This window comes from Microtus pennsylvanicus, chromosome 8, assembly GCF_037038515.1.
Source record: "Microtus pennsylvanicus isolate mMicPen1 chromosome 8, mMicPen1.hap1, whole genome shotgun sequence".
Taxonomy (NCBI): domain Eukaryota; kingdom Metazoa; phylum Chordata; class Mammalia; order Rodentia; family Cricetidae; genus Microtus; species Microtus pennsylvanicus.
The window spans coordinates 59,361,370-59,383,188 of NC_134586.1; the positions used below are offsets into that span (position 1 = coordinate 59,361,370).

Consider the following 21,819-nt stretch of genomic DNA (forward strand, 5'->3'; position numbering starts at 1 on the left):
TCAAAAACAACAATTTGATGATGTTTATTTCCTTTAAATAGCACCATCTTCATGAGCTCATGGCAGCTGTGGTTATATGCACAAGACCTATCCAAGATTAAGTTAATCAAAATTCTAGGGACCCATGAGGCCTCACTATATCTTGTTGAGGAGTAGAGCGGTTGATGCCTGCTGAGGGAGATACATTTGTCTTTGGAGATGTAACAACAATAGGTAGCCAGAGCTCAGGTAGACAGTCCCACATCTGTGGGCATATGGGCAGAACTAAGAGTTCAGTAGGAAAAAAAAAAAGCAAAGAAAGAAAAGGAAATGACATGGATTTTGGAGGGGGATGGGTTAGAGAGGATCCTAGGGGTGTGAGAGGGAGGAACTAGGATGGATCTGATCAAGTATGATGTAAACATGTATGAAATTCTCAAAGAACAAATAAAAACATCCTTAAAAATTGTAAATCCTTTTAAAAAGCACCATTCACATACCTGTACATTTGGAATTGGGCATTCTTTCTTGAGCAGTTTAAATGAGAAGTAGGAAACCTGGTAAATATCCGGCCTTTTGTCAGGGTCTGGTTCCAACATATACCCTAAGACAAACATACATGAACTTATTCCATAATATCTTAACAGTTATTGTATCACTGAACTTTTAGGTAACTGAACTTTTGTACTATTAAAGTTGGGTTGTGTTTTAAGTTTCAATTCTCTTAAAAGTCAGCCAGTTCAATTAGCCCTTTTCATAGAAAGGGAAACAAGAAAACTATTTGAGCTATAGCAAAGCTACTTGAGGTTCATATTCTGTGCCTGGAATGTCAGAGGCTCACACTCTTGACATAAAAATTAACAGCTTCATATTCTAAGACTTAGAATGTGCCATAGACTTGCATATGGTTTCCTATTTCCTCTGATAAGAAAATGACTGTTGATAAATACAGCCAAACTTCAAGTATCATAAACTCAGGGTTTGGTAGAAGACAATCTCTGGGTTTTGTCTCCAGGTCTAAAAAACAAACTCATGAATTTATTTACTACTCTTGTTGGAGATATAAGTTAGTTTTTAGTTTGAAAAAAATTAACAAGTTAACATACTAAGCTCTATAAATTGTCTATTTCCAGGACTTTCAAGTGTCTCTAACACAGGAGAAATCTTTGAGAAGATACAGGCACATGTGTAAATACATGCAAAATGAGTCAAGACAGTTTACTATGTGAGGCACTAAGTTCAGAAAAGATCTGTGAGGTTGAGGCCTCAAATGGCTGTGCCAAAGAGACAGAATGAAAATTAGTCATGGAAGAACAAAGAAAACATCAGTCCAGGTGAGAGGAAAAATGTCTGGGTGGGACAGAAAAATTATATAAAGGACCCTAAACACCATGCTTAGACTCAGGACCTAATTGTGGAACCATTAGCAAGCCACTCAAGTTTACTGAATGGGACATGAAAAGGTGACATCTTCTAGGAATAATCCATGATAGAGATGTACTGGAAGAATGAAGAGAGAGTAGAGAAGCTGGGGCAATGTACCAGGTCATGATCTACCATAGTCTGTGCATTCTTTTTTTTTTTTTTTTTTTTTGGTTTTTCGAGACCAGGTTTCACTGTAGCTTTGGAGCCTGTCCTAGAACTAGCTCTCGTAGACCAGGCTGGTTTGAACTCACAGAGATCCACCTGCCTCTGCCTCCTGACTGCTGGGATTAAAGGTGTGCACCACCACTGCCCAGCTGAGTCTGTACATTTTTTAGTGAAAACGAGGGGAATCAAGACAAGTGATTAAAAAGAATCAATACAGCTTGGGTCAGCTCCTTCCTTCTTTCTTGCTCTTTCAGACCCAAAGAAAATTGTCTATGTTATCTATCCAGGTGTGGCTGGCAATACCACCAAAAGAAAGTGAACAAAAGGCAGTATGGGGAAAGGAATTGGGGAGGCGACAAGGTACTTAATTTGAGGCCTACAAGTTTAGAATCTTCAAATAGTTTGCACACTAAATAGGGTCTAGAAAAGGGGTCAGTACTGCAGTCATTCATAAAGAGCTGTTTTTCCAACATGAATTCACTGTTACAGATAATAGAAAGGAAAAGTAGAAAAGAAAAAAAAAAGCTGGCTCTTCTCTCCCATTTCCTTCCACACCTGCAGTCCTGGGACAGACACACTGCTTTGACTCTGCAAACAATCTGACAGTCCTCAAGGTTCACATTCCTATCCTACAAACACCCCATCTTTCTGCTCATTGACAACTGAAGCAATGGAAAGGGTGGTTGTGGAACCCCCAGAATTATGAACTTCAGGAAATTATCCTGTTTCCTCTTGTGGGTAATAGGGACAATGACTCTTAAAATCTACAGGTTATGCCAAGTGAATACCTTTAATCCCAGAAACTCAGGAGGCAGGAGGCAGGCAAATCTCTGTGAGTTTGAGGCCAAGTCCGGTCTACATAGTAAGTTCCAGGACAGTCAGAGCTACATAATGAGACACTATCTCAAATTAAACAAACAAATGAATGAATAAATGCAGGTCTACCAAACCTACAGGTTTTGAGAATTAGGTGAGGTATAAGTAGGTCTTAACACAGGTCAAGGTTCTACCTCACTTGTCTGTCTCTCAAACTGGATAGCTCAGGATTTATGGTCTATGATGCATTTTTAATCTTGACTGCTAAATGTCTTGACCAGCATTTTTAAAGATGACTTTTTTTTTATCTGTTTTGCCAGGCCTGGTGGTGCATGCCTTTAATCCCAGCACTTGGGAGGCATAGGCAGGCAGATCTCAGTGAGTTCGAGGCTGGTCTACAAAGTGAGTTCCAGGACAGCCAGAGATGCTACACAGAGAAACCCTGTCTTGAAAAACAAAAAAAAAAAAAAAAGAAAAAAACAAAAAAACAAAAACAAGAAAGAAAGAAATCAAGAAATCAAGAAAGAAAGAAATCTGTTTCTTAGCATTTTAGTACAGGTTCTGGTACAAAGATTACTTTTCTGCCATCTGGTTAATGGATGTTAGTACATATGCTGTCTACGATAACACAAAGAAATGAAAATCTTCAGAATTTTAAACAAAACACTCAATTTAGATGCTTGTTGTAAAATCCAGTGATAACCTAAATAAGAGGAAAAACCTGGCTCCATGGAGTTATATGGTCTTAATTACACATTCATTGCAGTACCGCAATCATGCTCACTTGAGCTGCTTCCAGCTTTGCAAAGATGAAATTCTTATCCCTTGATGTGAGTCAGCTGGACTCTGAGCTCTCCCATAGACTGCAGCAGAACACAGCAGCATCATGCTGATCAGAACACAACTGCCATTCCCATTTGTGTGGCTGGCTCAGTCACGAAGCAGAGTTTAGTTTTCCAGCAAAAAGACCAACTTCTCTAAGTGAACACTGCCATGTTATCACTGTCCCCAACAGCATCAGATTATTTTTTTTATTATGGCACTCAAGCTTGTTCCCACAAGTTAACCTCTTTATCCTCCAACCCACTCCTGGGGATTAGAAATACAAACATGAAACTGGAAACCTGAAATACTTACTAATAAGGCAGTGCATGTCTTGAGAATATCGAGAGTTATCAGGAATTGTGAAGCTTCCATCACAAATTGCCACCTGGCTCTCTCCAAATGGCAAAGTGAAGTAGCATAATTTATACAACAAACAACCAAGAGCCTAAAAAATAAGAAAGCAGATTGCAACTCATGGTTTATTTGCTGTAAAGCCAGTTACCTGCTCAGAGAAACCCGTAGCAGCCACATTTCCCAGCAGAAACAAACCCCACATAATGTCATTACCTATGCAATACTTGAATTTAGAACCCGGAGTGACAATCTAGCATCCAAGTTATACTTTTTATCTATGATTAGGAAAGACTATTTCATCTGGTTTGTTCTTTAGAAATATACCACACAAATTAAAAGCACTGGAACAACATGCAAGCAGGGTTTTGTTTTTGGTTCTTGTTCTTGTTTATTTATTTTTACCCCACTTTCCAAAAGGCAATGTCTGTCCCCTCAAATCAAAATCAGCATCAAGGAGGCTGGAGAGATGGCTCAGTGGATAAGAGCACTGGCTGCTCTTCCAGAAGACCCAAATTCGATATCCACCACCTACATGGTGGCTCACAACTATCTGTAACATCAGGTCCAGGGGATCCAACATTGTCTTCTGAGGACACTGTACACACATGGTACACAGGCACAAGCAGACAAACATACATACACATAAAATAGTAAGAATAAAATAAAATAAAAAGATGGTCATCAACAGTGGGCAATACTGTGTGCTCGCCCCTGGCTAGTTAAGCTCAGGAGTCTGGTCAAGGTCTGCTGACATACAGGGTGTGGATGGTTTAGCTGACACATACCCAAATGTCTGCCTTCGTAGTGATGATTTTGCCACTGTACAAGTTGACCATTTCTGGGGCTCGGTAGGAGAGCGTTGTATATCTACAATCAAGAGATCCATGGTTTGTTAAATATATCAATGTTATAATTAAAATCAAGGAGAAGCGATTTTTTTTTCACATTACTAGAATCCAATTCTCTGGCAGCAATCTGCAGAAGAGCAAATTAAGTATTAGCACAGATGAAAATGACAGATTCTCCTTGGTACAATGTCATCACATTCTCTTACAGAAGACTTTCTACTCCTAGGACACTGGGGTACTGGGATGTTCAGATACAAATGCACTAAATAAAGTCCTAAAAGCAGCCCTTTTTTGGGTCTTCAAATGATAATTTTTTTTTCCTGTAAGTCGCTGTAGTTTAATACTATGTTTTGATGATTAGTTTTTAAAATAGTAATTCCTTAACATGAGATACAGATAAAACAAAAGTAGGGTATTCTGAAAGTAAGCCCTAGCTGGGGTGAGGATTTCATGAGTTCTTTTCTAGGGGAGGGTAATGTATGTAATGTGCATGTTTACATGTGTGCCTATGTGTGTGGAGAACAAGTTGATATTGAGTGTCTTCCTCCATTGCTTTCAACTTTATGTCTTGAGACTTGCTGATATGAGGCTAGCTATCCAGCTTGCTCCAGGAGTACCTGTCTCCACCTCATGAAAAAGGGCTGGGATTACAGACAGGCCATTGTGCCTACCAGGCTTTTCTATGAGTGCTAAGGATCCAAACTCTGGTCCTCACATTCGCATGGCAAACATTTTATACACTGTGTCATCGTTCCAGCACCATAATTATGGGTTCTTTGGGACAAAAACTACAATGTTCTTATCTTTGACTCAAAAAAACAGTAGTGTAGGTACTTGTCCTAAGTGAATATCTTGCTGTTACTAAACACTCAACTATGCTGCTCTGGTATCTGGCCCCAGGAGGATTTCTTTGGACCAGAAGAGGTCATGCTTCAGGCATGGTCATGTGAGTGATACACAAACGGGACAGAGGCTCACCATCTGCAAGGACATGACGGACAGCTGATTTACTAGATGACATAGTGAGTGTATTGTACCTGGCAAAACCCAACATTGTGGGCATGAGGTTCGCAGTGGAATCAAAAACCTAAAGAGACTCCCATCAAGTTCTTCATTCAATAACAGTAGAGGTTTCTGTAGCTCTGTCTACCATAAATTCCACTAGAGCATGGTTGAGTTCTTCATGAAAAAGAAGGCAGCAATTTGAGTTCAGTAAAAAACCCACATCTGTCTGATTCAGAATGCCACAATTTCTCTTGGAAATATCATGGCACTTCAATGAGCACATATCACCATTTAGTCTTTAGTTTTCGAGACAAGGTCTTGAACGTACAATCCTCTTGCCTTAGCTCCAGAGTTGCTGGGGATACGGGGATATACCACACCTTCCCCACCCTCTCCAGCTACCACTCATCTTTTTATGTAAAAAAAATAAAGGAGCACTGAGAAAGGTTTAAGAGTCTTCTGTCAGTCCACGGGCCAGTTTTCCCTCCTCAGCCTTCAGACACAATCAAACAACCCAATAGTGAGCATCAGGGAAAAGGGTAACAGCCAGCATCATGCTCTTCTCACTCTGTGTCCTCCATAAGCGGAAAGAGAGAAAACTCCAGGAAAGGAGAAAAAGCTTACTTCTTAATTTCATCTTCTACAGCATTGACTCCCTCGGCCTGTGGGTTCTGGAATTTGTTGGTGGCACTTCCAAAGTCACACAAGACATAGTGGCCTCGGTCATGCAAGAGGATATTTTCAACCTGAAAAACATTCCCAAACCACCCAATCCAAGATGCCACTTAGTAATGGGAAAAGCTAGTTTCATAGTCACATAACACAATGTTTCATTTTAACAATCTTATTAGTGTGTACAGAGAAGTTATTTCTCACCATGTATCTTAACAGGACTCACCCCAACAGAAGCAAAAGACACAGAGAGGAAGAGGGTAAAATGCAGGCAGAGACAGACAGAGGGCACTGCACTTTTGGGAAAACCAGCTACAGCTGGTTACATCCCTCACCTCTGCAGCAACAGTGAGCATACTTTCAACTCCTGCTCTACTTTCAGTTCAGGACGCTCGCCATGATCCCAGCCTCTTACCCAGCTATCAAATCATCATTTGCCTTTCAAACCCAAGTAACAAAGGCCACCTCCTTTTGGAAGCCTCCCCAGGACCCAACTCAGAAAATACCATTTCCCCATTTTCCTTCGGTGTTTCATTCTCCATGCTATAAATTACTTCACTTAAGTGGATACGATGTCTTTATTTAATCATTGGGTTAAAACCTTCAGAACTGATGCTTTCGTATTAGTTACTTCTCAAAGTGACAAAATGCCTAGTAATAAATGAGCAGTTTCTCTATTAGAATTTTATTTGAGGGTTTGGGGCTTTGTTTGTTTGTTTGAACTTTCAAACAAAGAAAGTCTTAAGGGACTAAGAGTTTTTAGCTTAGTGGAGCTTATAAGAACCAAGATCTACAGAAACCCTTATGCCAGTGAAAAGAACTCCAAAACAATGGGCACAAGTTGGAGAGATGGCTCAGTAGTTAAGAAAACTCACTACTCTTAAAGATGACCCAGGTTCAATTCCCAACACAACCATGGTGCTCACAACTATCTAACTCCAGTTCCAGGGGATCCAGCGCCTTTTTCTGGCCTCAGTAGACATCAAACATTCACATTGTGAATAGACATACAGACAATACATGCCAAACAAAAATTTTAATTCCAATTTTTGTTGTTGTTGTTGTTTTAATTTTAAAGTAAGAGGTTCTGTGTGTAGTCCTAGTTGCCCCGGAACTCTCTCTATAGACCAGGCCTGAAACTCACAGAGATCTGCCTGCCTCTGCCTTCCGAGTACTGGAATTAAGAGAAAAAATACTGAGCACAACATTGTCAAGATGCACTGATTAGCTCCTGTTGTGGGGAAATGAGCTGACTGGCATGGGTGAAGACAGACCTAGCTATGCATGGCAATAAAATGGCAGACAAAACCCAAAACCTTGCTCAGCCCTTAAGACTGTAGACTCTATGGGCTTTTTCTTCAGCCCCCACAGATAGACCACCTTGGAAAAACAAAGGCAAGAAGATTATAAGCTCCTCAAAGATAAACATCTCTCAGTCACAGCTGGAATCTGGAATTTGCCCAACTCTGCTAGATTTTTGGTACAGACACTGTTGAATAGAATAAAAAGCAAAACAAAACAAATCACACTTAATAATCTGGCTGGGCACCCACCCATTCAAGGTCTGCTCATTCTCCAGTCAAGACAGGAGCCAAACACCCAAACCCCTACTGGTTCTTTAAAAATATCTGACTGAGTAGAAATCCTCTTGTTCCCATTGTTATAAAATTTTCTCTTAATTCTTCTAAAACCTGAATTAAGTATAGTTTTAGTCTATATTTGCTAATTCTAATGATTTAAAATCTTTGCTGCAAGCTGACTGAAGATTGTTTCCTACTGAACTTCGTATTTGGTGCTACCATGAAGAGTTTTAATGTTGTTTTTAAGTTGTGTCCTTTTGACCTTCACCTGTAGAAAGTCTTTAAAATCTGTTGTTCTGCTAGAGACAATCAGAATGGTCGTGCTAGCAGCATTTCAGCTGCACTACTAACCTGGAGTTATGGAAAGGTGACAGTGATGGCCATGAACCTACTAAGTAGACAGGTTCTCAGGATGAAGAATTACAAATTGTGAATGACTGTGATAGATTTGTTCCCCAGAGATTAAGGCTAAGGCAGACAAGTGTTTCTACTATTTCTATCTTTAAAAAAAAAACTGGCCAATTTTATCTATTTACACAAAGAAACAGCCAAGCTATACTAAGCATAAACTCACTTGAAGAATTCAAAATAACAATGACAACAAAGTAACAATCGTAAATAACAGACATCATTTGATGAGCAGTAGCTACTGCCAGTATTACTTTACTCAGCACAATTTATGGATTATGATTCCCATATTGCAGCTGGACAAAGTGAGGCTCATGGTAATTCGGTCAGTACTGTAACATGGCTAGTAAGCAATAGAGCTTGAAGTGAGCCTAAGCCATGTAACTCTAGGAAAAGACATACAACTCCATTGCTGCCAGCGCAGGAAAGACAGAAGCAGATCACTCAAGACCCCACGACCACCTCCAGCTCTGAGCTGTGGTAGGGACTGTGAGGACATGTGAGGCTTATGGGCAGACTTTCTTAACTCTTTCTATTCAGAATTACCTAGAATGGAACTCAAGTCAACAAGAAGTCAGCCATCACTCCTAGCTGATGTTCAGGGTTGCCTTCACTTTCTTCGTTTTGTCTAATCTGCCCTTTACTCCACTGCTCGCTCTCCATTAGCCAAGTCTCAGCAATTCATGAAAACTTCAATGGTAAAACCTTCCATCACTACTCTAAAACATATGTACAATTTTCTACCCACAGGAGGGGTTGGAAAGGCCTTCAGGCCAACCTAATCAAGCCCACAGGTTACTTATTCTGCAGTCTACATGTTGCAGTTTGGACATAAAATGTCCATCAGAAGATTCCCTGGTTCACAGCTAGTACACCCAATCATTTACATGTGACTGGATCATGAAAGCATTGATTTCATTAATGAACTGATCCACACATGAGTTCACAGCTAAAATGGGCTCTTAGGAAGTGGATTACTACATATGTACCCTTAAAGGTTCTGTCTAGCTCCCAGTCCTTTCTGGTTTCATTCTGCTTCCAAAGTATGTACCCACCATGCTATTCCACCTTGCCTCAGGCTCAAAGCAATGGATGAGAAGACCCTAGACAGAAAACTCCTAACTATAAACCAAAATATTTTTCTTTGTTTTTCTTAGGTACTTTGTCACAGCAATGAAATCTGGCTAACACAATGAAATCTGGCTACTTCTTCTCCAATAGAAAAGTTGAGCAGTTCAATGAGACTATATTACTAACATGCCCAAATCATTTCTATCTGCCTTTCTGCTGGCAAAGTTTGCCAATGTTTGATCTGGCGGATGACTCAGAATTCTTCTATGGATTTGGAGCTGACTACTGACATATTTATGTTTTCCTTGGGTCAGAAGGTGTATTAGTCTATGAATCCCTCACAGATCCTATCTCAGTGCAGTACTTCAGCAGACATTCTTAAACTCTGTGAAATCATTTGCTCAGCCTCACACACTTTACAGGACCTATGTGAAATCATGCTCCTCCTTGTTTATGTCTCCCTTTCCAAGTCAGATTCTGTACTTGTCATATGGAATGAACATCTATCTAGAAAACTGCACAGTTAATTCATAACAAATAGCATGCTAATTACAGCATCAAAAATCACTACTTGGGAATGGGGAATTAAGCAGACAAAGCAGAGTAAGATGAGGCACACTGTTGGCCTGAAAAGAATGGCACTGTGTGTTCCAGCTTTGCCCACTTGAAGGAAGGGTCAGAAACTATGGAGGTAAAATTGATTGTGGCACAACTGCATTCTCTGTCCCTTCTCACAGTGTCCTGTGAAAACTGCCTGGGCCAGCCTAGCCACTATTGGTTATTCTCCGTCATCACTACCACCACAGCACTCAACAACGACACTGGACTCAGGGTGGAAGACTTCAAGAGTATTTCTGATGTTTGATCTTAGTTAAATCTGCAAATCTCTTTTGGCTTGTTTCTTATCTGCAAAGTGGGGCTGATAACATTTCTGTCACTGTTTCAAGTAAGGGAATATATTTCAAAATAAACTGTAAGTTCCCTGACAAATATAAGATATTACTTCCATTCACATGTGAAAGAAACATGTTTGAATGCCTACAATATGTCAAGTACTCTTCGGGTCCAGGGATACAGATGTAGAAAAACAAAATCCAATCTCTTCTGGAGCTCAAAGTCCAAGTGAGAATAAGAAAATATTTATAGCTGTCTGGTATTAAAAGTACTATGAAAAAAATCCCTGCTGATTAAATATAGGTAAACTGAAAAGGAATGCCACTTCAAATGAAAATCCTGGAAGGCCTCTCAAACAAGGAGATCAGAATGAGAAGCTACAGTCATGGGCCATTTAGGAACAGAACATTCTGAGCAAGAAGCTGCAGCAAGGCCTGGAGATGGTCATGCACCGGAGGGGTTTGATGCACAAGAAGAACAAGGTCCTGCGACTGGGCCTGCACAGTGCTAAACCTGCAATGTGAGACAGGGTTATTAGAGAGCAGTGCTGTCACTTCTGGGGAGATGAGATGTGTGTGGCTTTGGAAGAGGTAACAGATTTAAGAGGCAAACTAGGGACAGGAATAAAGAACTGAGGCAGGAAAGACATTGTTCCCAATACTGGACTCAGTACCGTATGCCAGACACTTTTACTTACAGTGGCCACATAATCCTTACTAAGCTTTGCTGCCCCCCTTAAGAGATGGAAAAAGATAAACTAGTCAAGTACTCAATTTTCCTGAGGTCAGGCTGGTTGTGTAGGATTTAGCAACAGGCTACCTGGTTCAGAGACCATCCTCAGCCACCAGGCTGATATGTAGCATGAAGTTAATGAGCATGGACACTTCAGGCTGGTAAGAGAGAAAGAAGGGAGCAGAGTACCGACAAAGAGACTGAGGAAGACTACTTAGTAGGCTTTTGGGATTTTTTTTACTTTAGGAGCTCAAGAATACAACCATTTTAGGATAGGCAGCTTTGCAAAGAAAAAAAATAAAAGAAAGTAGACAATGAGGGCAGGACATGGAAAGAGGAATAGGTCCGAGCAAGGGCAAATGGCAATGGGAAGGAGTAGGGGAAGGTAACAAGCCAAAAGAGATTAGCGAGGGAGAGAACCGACTAGCATTCACACACTCTGAGCACTGGCAGAGAGAACAGCCACTTGCTTGGGGAAAGCCCCGAGGACTCAAGCCTGTGACTGGTTGCCATTTATATTGGTCACCTTTGTATCTGAAGGGAGAAAAGATTTATTTGGGTTCACTACTTTAATTCATCCAGAGGGGAAGGCATGGTAGCACACATCACATCACAGTGGACTAACCAGGACACAGAGAGCAGTTAAAACCAGGCCCAGGCTATACCTGCTAAAAGGCCCACCCCTAGGGATCCACTTCTTACAGCCAAGCCCGACCTCCTAAAGGCCCTACCAGCTGGGGAAAAGGCATTCAGAACACGAGCCTGTGGGTGACACTTCACATCCAAACTGTAACACCACTGCTGTTCAACACTTCAGGTTTTTGAAAGTTCCAGGCCGCTGACCTTGTTTCCCAGCCTTACTAAAACCGTCACTCTTCAATTCTGCGCAGAGCCTTTGCTAAGGGGCCTAGAAAGTTACCTCTCACTGGCCTCTCTTTGCCTAACTATTACTCCAAACAGCTTGGCACTGAGGCATTTCAGAGAATTTAATGCCTCTGAGAAATGTGGAGGGTTAGAAGAAAACATCTTCAAACCTGTGTTTTTAAACACAGTCTCTTTTGTGGCAAAAAAAAAAAAAAAAAAGACAGCTGTGGGTTTTCAATCTTGATATATTTGTTCACCTTGAACTCTTTCTTGAACTTTCTTGAGTACACAGACAACTAGCACAAATTAACACAACAAAACAAATTTTTAAAAAATTAAAAAAAAAACAACCTCTACCTCTATTCTGATCTGATGACTTAATTAGCTGGGGGGAGCGGGGGCAGCAGTCATGGTTTCTCTTGTAAGGATTCTGCACTGGCAAACAGTAAGGCTGCAATAGATGATCTTCCAGATTTGACCCCATGGTTTGCAATGATGACCCTTATCTTTTTCCAAAGAAGTGAAAATTACAACTGAGAGGAAGTAATTGAAGCATTACAATAACATCTGAAGAGAACTGCTCCATAGCACAGTACTTCCATTGTGATTATTTTCAGGACATAAGCAGCCTAAGGACTAGGAACACTTTGAGTTTATATCTGTATGCAAGTGGAAAGACAGGCCACACTTGTGCTAGGCAGGGCAACAGGACTTTCCTCAGTTCTGCCAGTGAATAAGTGATCCCACCCAGGCTAGCCCAGGCTCACACAGTGCAACATAGGCTCTGCTATCTACATTTTAGAGAAGACAGAACCACAGCTCAGAGAGGCCAAATGATCTGAGGAACAAGCTAAGGGGCTTGAGCAAGGGCTAGAGAGCACATGATACCTCAGAAGTCCAGGGAAGAGAGGGCACTGAAGGCATTAAATGCTGCAGATAGAGACAGACTAAGACAAATATTAAAAAGTATCCTTGCATTTGGTAATATCAAGCAATTTTCCTATGTTCTTACAGTTCTGCTGCCATCACCACATGGTGATATAGAGGCAGAGGGTAATATGAAATCTCACACAAAGAGCTGGATTTAAAGTCTGACACTACTGTTTCCTATTTATAAGAATTTGAGCAAGACACACAGTCTCTCTGCTACTTAGTTTCCTTACCTGTAAAATGTAATGGAGAAGGTCTAAGAAAACAGCATGCATCAAGTTCAGTAGAATATTTAGCACACAATTAATGCTCAAAAAATGCTAAGCTAAAACCTAATCAGAAGCCAAATCCATTGTGAAAAAGCTATCATGTGACTTCACTATAAAAGACACAGGGCAATGTGATAGTAATCAGGACCGATTATTAAAAATAATTAATGGATTTTTCAAACTATGAAAGAGGGCTGGGAACATAATTCAGTGATACAGCACTTGTCTAGCATGTGTATGGCCCTGAGTTTAAACCTTAGTAATAATAACAATAACTCTGTGTATCTCTGTGTGTGTGTTTGCATGCAATAAAAATAAGCCTTATTATTTATAAGCTACTTAAATTAACACATTATGCCTAAATAAAACCAAAAACATGATTTCGGGCATTTGATATATTTTTTTTTAAATATTTATTTTATTTACTTATTTACTTACTTACTTACTTACTTACTTATTTATTTATTTATTATACAATATTCTGTCTGTGTGTATGTCTACAGCCCAGAAGAGGGCGCCAGACCTCTTTACAGATGGTTGTGAGCCACCATGTGGTTGCCGGGAATTGAACTCAGGACCTTTGGAAGAGCAGGCAATGCTCTTAACCACTGAGCCATCTCTCCAGCCCGAGTTCGGGCATTTGAAATTTTAAAAATTCTGGAGGTTAGTTAGCAAAGTTGGTACCTGTATTGTCCTTTTTCTTTGTATTTTCTCTCCCTAACTTCAATGTGAGGCCAGAATTAGAAATTATGTCTTACATACCCCTCAATATGCCTTTCCTCCCCCTCAATACATGCTCCATCCCTGGGACAGACAGAAACAAAAACATATTCAGTAAAAACCCACTCCTCAAGAAGTCAGTCTGTTACCTTCAGGTCCCGGTGGATAATAGGAGTTTTGCACTGATGTAGGCGGGCAACAGCCTCACAGGTGTCACAGAATATCTGCAGGACTTCATTCTCTGTAAAGCCTGTTTGTAGACGCTGGTTCATCAGGTTTACCACCTGTCCTCCTAAGACAGGTACAGAGCAAGGGAAAGGGTATTAACAGGCAGACTCATCACTTGGACCAAGACACTGGCAGATGTCCAGACAGAAGTGGACTATGGGCCAAGCCAGCACTAAACCCAAGGGGTCTCAAGTCTCTGCTTGAGATTTGTTTTCTTACAACCCAATGTCTCCTCTGATGCCTCAAAACCAGATTATTTTACTAAGCACACAGTTGTGAGCAACCCTCATTGTATCCTCAAGATTAGAAGCCTAACTGACATAGTCAGTTATTGCTGCCTGGTAGTCATATCTCCACGGTGTAGGAGACGAGGCCACAGCCTCTTGTCATGTCTTTCAGGAAAAAATAAGACAGCACAACAGACCCAGGGAGCAGGAAAAAGATGGGTCTGTTTCCACTTTGAAGTCTTTAACTCTTGGGGAATTTTGTTTCTCTGGGAACAAAACACTGGTTACCAATATTAAACTAAATTATCCAGACCTGAGTCCTACTGCCTGACATCTATAAAAGGTCCTAGGCAAAAAAAAAGGGGGAATAAATTGTCAATTTCAAATTTGGTTATATTTTACAAAATCAGATCAACAAATGCCAAAATTAATGGTTAATGTCACATTTATAGGATCAGAATAAATTTATGGGAAATAGCTTTAAAGTCAGAAAATATTAGTAGCACTAAAGACAATTACAAAACAGGGTATCAAACAGTAAGGCAATGATCCAAACCTATAATATCAGCTACTCAGGCCAAAAGAGCCAAATTTCCAAACAACGGGTGCATAGGATACCATCAACTCAACACATTCATGCTAAAGTCTGGATTTCTCAAGACAAATGCATGAAATTCCAAGCTTCCATCTATTTGAAGTTGGAAGTAGCAGCATCTGAATGTAGTTTTACCAGGTATTACAGCCCCAGAGCAATAAGAGAGTCACCTATTCACAGACAAATGGGATTCTTTCAGTCGATCACAGGAGCGCAGTGCTGTGAGTGGAGAAGGGGTAAAGAAGCTGCAATTTCTACAAGCTCCATACGCCTTCTATTATATGCCTTCACTGTTTGTTAAACCATCATAAAGAACCCATTCTTTCTCATTTTCATGTGGTCTCATTTATATACACAACCAAACCTTACTACACCTAATGGAGACAGGGTCTGGAATTACCTATTGCTTTCATTCTTTGTACCATAACCCTTGTAGTCATGAAAATAATCAAGTGCATCAATGGACCCCATAGCTTTCCCATCTGTGAAACCAGAGCATTATCTTCAGGGTGCAATGGACAGCAAGTGAAATGACCCCATGTCCTTGGTCATGAAAGTGTCAGAAACAAGAGCTTCAGTAGGGTCAACACACACCTCTGCAGAAGTCCATGAGAATGAGAACTTCCCATACGTCGCCACTGCTTACATTGTTGATACTAGAATCAATGTAGCCCACAATGTTCTTGTGCCCTGAGAGGTCCCTCTGTGAACAAGAATGGAGAAGTACATTGTCAGTTATAGACACAGCAGGGGCAGAATTAGCCAGCTGATTCCATTAGCACAGACAATTTAAATATATAAAGACAACACTAACAATGTGGAAAGGGGAGATTGACAGTCAAGAACAAGTTTCCAGTGGTCTTTGAGAAGCCCAGGCAGATCTCCAATAGCAATTCCACTGTCCTGCTGAACAATAACACTCTCCAAAGCTGAGGCACATAAAATATCCACTTGTACAATAAAGTAGTGCTCCACCTAAACCAGAAGCAAGGACTCCAATACCATCCAGAAATACTGCAAAGGACGAAAACCACAACAACTACTCAAACGCATAAAATTTTAATATAGTGGAAAAAAGAAATCTGTATTTCTCCTGTTTATAGGAACAAAAGTAAATTCGGCTTAAATTTTTTTTTTATTTTCTTCTCTTTTTGTGTGTGTGTAGGAGGACTGAGGATGGAGAAAGATTTACTACCTGCGGCATTTAACAGAGTTCTTTCCAAAGCAGTTTCTTCCCTGAACAAAGGAATAACGAGGGCTTCAGCTGGGTAGCCTGCACAAATTCAAAAAGGAAAGCACATTTCTGAACACGCTCCAACTTGACTTTTAACAGGAAATATATGAAAAGAAAAACTGCCTTGCATGATTTGAAAAAAACTACAATAGCATCTAGACCAGACCCAGCAATATGCTCATAATTAAGCTTTCCAGATGGCCAGCTGGGAGAGAAGATGCAGCATCAGCTGAACTGCTTATCAGCTCTCAGTGCTGTTGCTTATGGGTTTTCATGCCTCCAACAGGTACATACTGAGCACCACCAGGCACTTGAAATCACCTCATACCTTGGGCTACAGAGCACATATCTATGGAGATGATGCTAAAGCACTTGGTCCATGCTGCAGATATTTATGAGGATGATGCTGAAACCCAAGGTCATTTAAAACTAAGTTGGGCCAGCAGTGGTGACTCACACTTTAATCCCAGCACTCTGTAGGCAGAGGCGGGCGAATCTGTGAGTTCAAGGCCAGTCTGATCTACAGAGCTTGTTCCAGATCAGCCAGGGCTACACAGAGCCCTGTCTTGAAGAGAAAAAGAAAAAACTAAGGTGGGGGAAAGAAAACATGAGTAAACTGTGATTTTATACAAGTGCAAAGCAAAATTAGGATTTGTAAATAAATTGTAATATATTATTTCACTTTTGTTTTAAAGGCTTAGCAAAAGGTACAGAAAACACATGGTTCTATGAGTCTGTGTGTTTGACTCAAGCTTAGGTTCTGGAGTGGTCCAGTGCAACAGTGGAATTGCTCCTGCAGATCTGGTTGGGCTTCTCAGAGTCCATGGCAAAGTCCATGGAGTCCATGTGGACTCCAGTTGTTAGGGATCTCCCCTGAAGATGCCCTCTCCAGACCCTGCCAAAACATAGCTTACAGCAGTTCCACCCCCAGAGAGTATTTAAGGTTTGGCCCACAGACTTCCTGTAGTGGTTTCCCCTTGTGGTCTCTTCCCCTGTTCCACCTCCCAAGACTACCCGGAGTTGCTTTTCTCATTAAACCTGGACTTTTAATTTGGTTTAATCTGATTTATTGCATTGGCAGAGAGACTTAGTATCGGGGTCCAGAAACCTTTCACCAAACTCAAAATGACAAAGTTAGCACAGGAAGAACCCTCAAGGCATTCGGTAAAAACTTAAATCCTCAGCATCAATAGTAACGCTCACTCCACTTTCTGAGTAGTGGATTAGAAAGCACTGCCGACAGACAGAACAGCAGACCCCACGAAAAACAGACAATGGTAAGAACGTGTCCAAAGAAAATTTCTGGAGACCAATGTGAGAATTTGGGGAAAGAGATGGGATGGGATGAGAATAGATTGAGTTGAGCATTGTGTGTGAATTACTCTCTCAGAACATCTGTGTTTAAAGAAGGGGCTGCCTCAGAGGAAGAATTACCAAGAATTGTGAAAAGCACATTGGAGAATGAAAGCTGTAAGACACATAAGACACAGAGTGCTGGAGGACCACCCTACAGGTCAGAAGGATGGGGTTAGGATTACTGTTAGGAGGCGGATCACAGAGTGATTTATTTTCCTGCAAAGCGGGGCAGGGCAAAGGTGGCTACTACACAAGAATGAAGAATAGGGGAATTCAAGTGGGTTCAGAACTATAGCTTTGCTTTTGGTATAAAACAAAGATATCTTCAAAATAGGACAAGAAAAAACTTGGTGAGGCAAAAGCCTCAGTGTACCTGCCTCTGGTCACAGACCAGAGAGATCACAGAGGCCAAAAACACTCTCCAGAGCTCAAGCTTTGTAACACAGAAGGCATTCAGACCGTAACCTTCTCTCTACTTTTCAATCTTATCATGGACCTTTCCAGAACTCATTTCTATTTACGTAATCCAAAAAGTAGGAAGAACTGCAGAGAGACTTCTTTTCTAAAATTATGTGTATGTGTATATGTCTACATGTGATGTGTACATGTGAGCACACATGCCTGAGGGGCCACAAGACCCTCTCTCTCAATATACTGGAGCTTCTTAAAGATGAAGGAAGGCCATTCTAATAGCTGGGGTAAGGTTTTTACTTTGTTTGGGAAGGGGTGCTTGGTGTGGTGTCGTTTTATTCTTCCTTTCACCTCTTCATAACCCTACATCTCTTTTCTAACTCTGGGCAAACAAGCACATCTCTAGATAGCAGTAAAAGAAACTGTGGGCTGGCCCTTGGTTCTAGTGGAGATCTTGTTGAGCTTCTGCTACCGAAGAAGTCCAAAATACTTTCTCTGCCCTACACCAACATTTATTCTGCCCTTCCACACTGTTTACTTTTTCCTGTCACCTTGACACAAACTAGAGTTACCCAACTGAAACTAGAGAAACCTCAACTGAAGAACTGCTTCCAGCAGGTTGAACTGTGGGCACAGGCCACAGTAGGCAGCACCCTCCTAGACAGACAGGCCTAAGCTGCATAAGAACGCTAGCTGAATGTTAGCGTGGGGCAAACCATTAAGCAGCAGTCCTCCATGGTCTCTGCTTCAATTCCTACCTCCAGGTTCCTGCTCTGATTTCCTCTCTATGTACTGTGATCTGAAAGTGTAAAATGAAATAAATCCTTTATCCCTCAAGCTGCTTTTGGTCAGTGTTCTAGCAGAATAAAGAAAACCAAACTAGGACACATTTTTGCTCAGCCTTGCACTTAATGAATAGACCCTTAAAAATGTCAGCTACAGTCCTACTCCGTAGCACTGCACCTCAGACTTTAATAGGACAACAGATCACCGAGGAATCACACTGTAAAGCAGAGCAGTGTGCCATACTGCTCTGCTCAGTGGCACGTACCTTAGCAAGGTCCTATAGTAGTGCTCCAAGTGCAGTCAGCCCACAGACACTGGCTGCTCAGTAGACTGCTGCCAGTCCACAAGGAAATAAAGAGCAAGTTCATCAATCAACAAGATGGCTTCCACCCTAATGAGCTTTAACCTTTGAAGGAGCAGGTCATTGATGCACTTTCTGGCACAAGACCCCTTCGGCAGTAACTGTACATTTACATCAACTACTTCTTACATGGAGCCAAGACAACTCAACCAAGTAAGAATGGTCTCTTCAAAAGCTAGTATTGGTACATTCTCATTCTTTGACATAACTTTTGAGACCGCTTTAGCTGCCTCTACATTTATAGCTGTGTTGCTTTGTTGTGGTGGTGTTTGTTGTTTTGAGCAGGGATGGCCCCAGGAGATGAAGTACAGCAGGTCTGGTCTGACTCATGAGGAAACAAGCACTGCCATCCTCTGCAGTGCCATCAACTGAGCTGAAAACTGCATTCTTTCTTTCGTCAGCCATACCACTGTACACACGCATTCATAGTGCGCTAACTGACCTCTGAAATGCCTAAGTCTTTTTCTACTCACTCTACTTCTAATCTTTGCCTTCACTGAACCATGCTGGCAAAGCTGGTTAAGATGAACTAAAAGTCCACATATATGTCCTCACTCTTACCCCTAGTGTTAGCCAATCCATTGTTTCAGCTGTAAAAATTGTTCAGTCATCCAAGGCAGCTGTTATACCTTCTGATGGAAACAAAACTGACAAACATGTCTTCTGTTACTTTAAATAAGTTACTTGTTAAATGTAAAATAACATCAAATTATTGGTAAGAAAAGCTCCAGTACCACATTTATCAAGAGGACTCTTACAAAGGGACTGATGTCATTTTCAGCCACATTTATCAAGAGAACTCTTACAAAGGGACTAATGTCACTTTCATCTACAGTAAGGTATTTTAGGACAGCCAACTTAACTTGCTTTTTCTTCTTGGGAGTGGTGTAAAATAACATCATCCATAACACCATGAAGTCTCAAAGATGAAGGGCATTGTAGTCGGACAAAATAGATGCACCTTCTAGCTGCTTTTGCTGATCAGAAGGAATTCTTTCCCCTAGAGTTCCCCTACATAAAAGTTAACATCTTGACGGAGGTTCGACCACATATGACAAGTCATGTTGGCTTTTAAAAATGTATAAAATACTAAAGTCAACTTTATATTTAGCAACAAAGGACTGAATGCCTTCATATTAAGACTGGGAACAAACCAAGGGTAAATGTGTCATTCAATGTAATATTACAAGTTGCAGCCATTGCAATAACACTACAAAGAGGAAGAAAAGTACAGACAAGAAAAAAAAGCCATCTCTCATTGCAATTTTGGTGAACTGATAGAATATATTATAAAAATTAACTGTATTTCTAAATACTAGCAGTAAACCTGTGGATTTAAAAACAAAATCTAAAATATAATATCAGAGGCTGTAATTTGGAGGTGTAACATGCAGGCTAAGGCCTAGAACTAGAGAAGAAAATATACAAAATTATTTAAAATCACTAAAAATAAATTTAAAATCTTTGCCATAAGTCGAAGAGCATTTACAAGCTTATGTACGAGAAGTACATAAGTGGTAATTAAAGACAGCATAGATGCAAGTGAATGGGAATGCAGACTATGTTCACTAATTGGAAGATCACAAACAGAAAAGATGTCAGTTCTCCCAAAACAGAAATGCAGGTTTAATGTATTTCCTATAAAAAAAATTCCAGATTATTCCAAAATGCAAATGAAAGGTGATGTGTTGTGGTTTGAATGTGAACTGTCCCCAACAAGCTTACATGTCAGTTCCCAGCTGGTGGTGCTGGTTCTGTAAGGTTGTGGTACCCTGCTAGAGAAAGCAGGTCCCTAGGGATGGGCCTTGAGTATTTATGAACTGGCCCTACTACCTGTCATTCTTTGCTTCCTGCCTGCAAACACAACATGGCTAACTGCCACCATGCTTTCCCTTCTATGATGACTGTAACCGTTCTCAAACCATGAGTCAAATCCTTCCTTAGGTTGCTTTTATTAGGCATTGACGAGAAAAGAAACTAATACACTATGTGGATTTGAGTATTTTAAAACATTCTGAGGAAAATATGAGGGAATCTTGTTTGATACTTGGGTGTGTGATGGAGGAAGGTCATTGGCTAATAAAGGAACTGCCTTGGCCCATTTCATTGGTTAGAAGATAGGTGGGAGGAGTAAACAGAACAAAACACTGAGAGGAAGAGGAAGTGAAGTCAGACTCGACAGCTCTCCTCTCTGGAGCAGGCGCCTCAGGGAGACGCCATGCTCCCAGCTCCCAGGCAGACGCACACTATGAAGCTCCGACCCAGGATGGACAGAGGCTGGAATCTTCCTGGTAAGCGCACCTAGGGGCGCTACACAGATGATTAGAAATGGGCTAAATTAATATGTGAGAATTAGCCTAGATAGAAATGGGCCTAGCAATGATTAAAAGAATACAGTGTCCGTGTAATTATTTCGGGGCATAAGCTAGCCGAGCAGGCGGCTGGGGTGTTGGGGACGCAGCCCCGCTGCTCCTATTACTACAGGTGTGGTAGCATACACCTATAATACCAGGACTGGGTGGATAGAGGTAGAAGGATCAGAAGTTCAATGCTAGCTTTGGTTACAAAGCTTAAAATAACCCAAGGCTATAAGACTCTGTCTCAAAAAAAAAAAAGAAAGAAAGAAAAAAATTTACTATCTACATACAGAAACAAGATTATTAGGATACTGGTGGAGAGATAAGCATACAGTTAATAAGAAGACAGACAGAGAAAGTTCTAGTAATGGGCCCTACAATTTAAGTTTCTATGGGTGGGGATCGTCAGAAGTACAGGTGGAGTGGATAACAAACTCAGGACCTTGTATACAGACAAGCATGCTACGACTAAGCTAGCTACAACTCCAGTTCCAGTGACATTTCACAACCAGCAGAGCAGAGAATGCCTTTTCAGAAGGCATGCTAAAACAATTTGTTATCCATAAGCAAAAAGCAGAATGTCAACAAAAGTCTCACAGCTTATATAATGGTTCATGGACTTTAAATGTAACATGAAAAACTATAAAATTTTAGAGAACAAAATAGGTGAAAGTCTTCGGAATTGAAGGCTAAACAAAAACTTCTTC

General features: G+C 40.8%; 1 protein-coding gene across 4 annotated transcripts in view; it reads right to left on the bottom strand.

Moving 5' to 3' along the window:
• The window catches only part of Aak1 (AP2 associated kinase 1), a 145,205-nt gene that overhangs the window by 50,283 nt on the left and 73,103 nt on the right, over nucleotides 1–21,819 (bottom strand). For all 4 annotated transcript variants that reach the window (XM_075983586.1, XM_075983585.1, XM_075983584.1 and 1 more), the window contains exons 4-9: nucleotides 15,202–15,310; nucleotides 13,707–13,849; nucleotides 6,042–6,163; nucleotides 4,350–4,431; nucleotides 3,523–3,655; nucleotides 480–583 (exon numbers count right to left, since the gene is read on the bottom strand). In XM_075983586.1, the coding sequence (XP_075839701.1) occupies nucleotides 480–583; nucleotides 3,523–3,655; nucleotides 4,350–4,431; nucleotides 6,042–6,163; nucleotides 13,707–13,849; nucleotides 15,202–15,310 (693 nt within the window). The remainder of the gene's footprint in view (nucleotides 1–479; nucleotides 584–3,522; nucleotides 3,656–4,349; nucleotides 4,432–6,041; nucleotides 6,164–13,706; nucleotides 13,850–15,201; nucleotides 15,311–21,819) is intronic.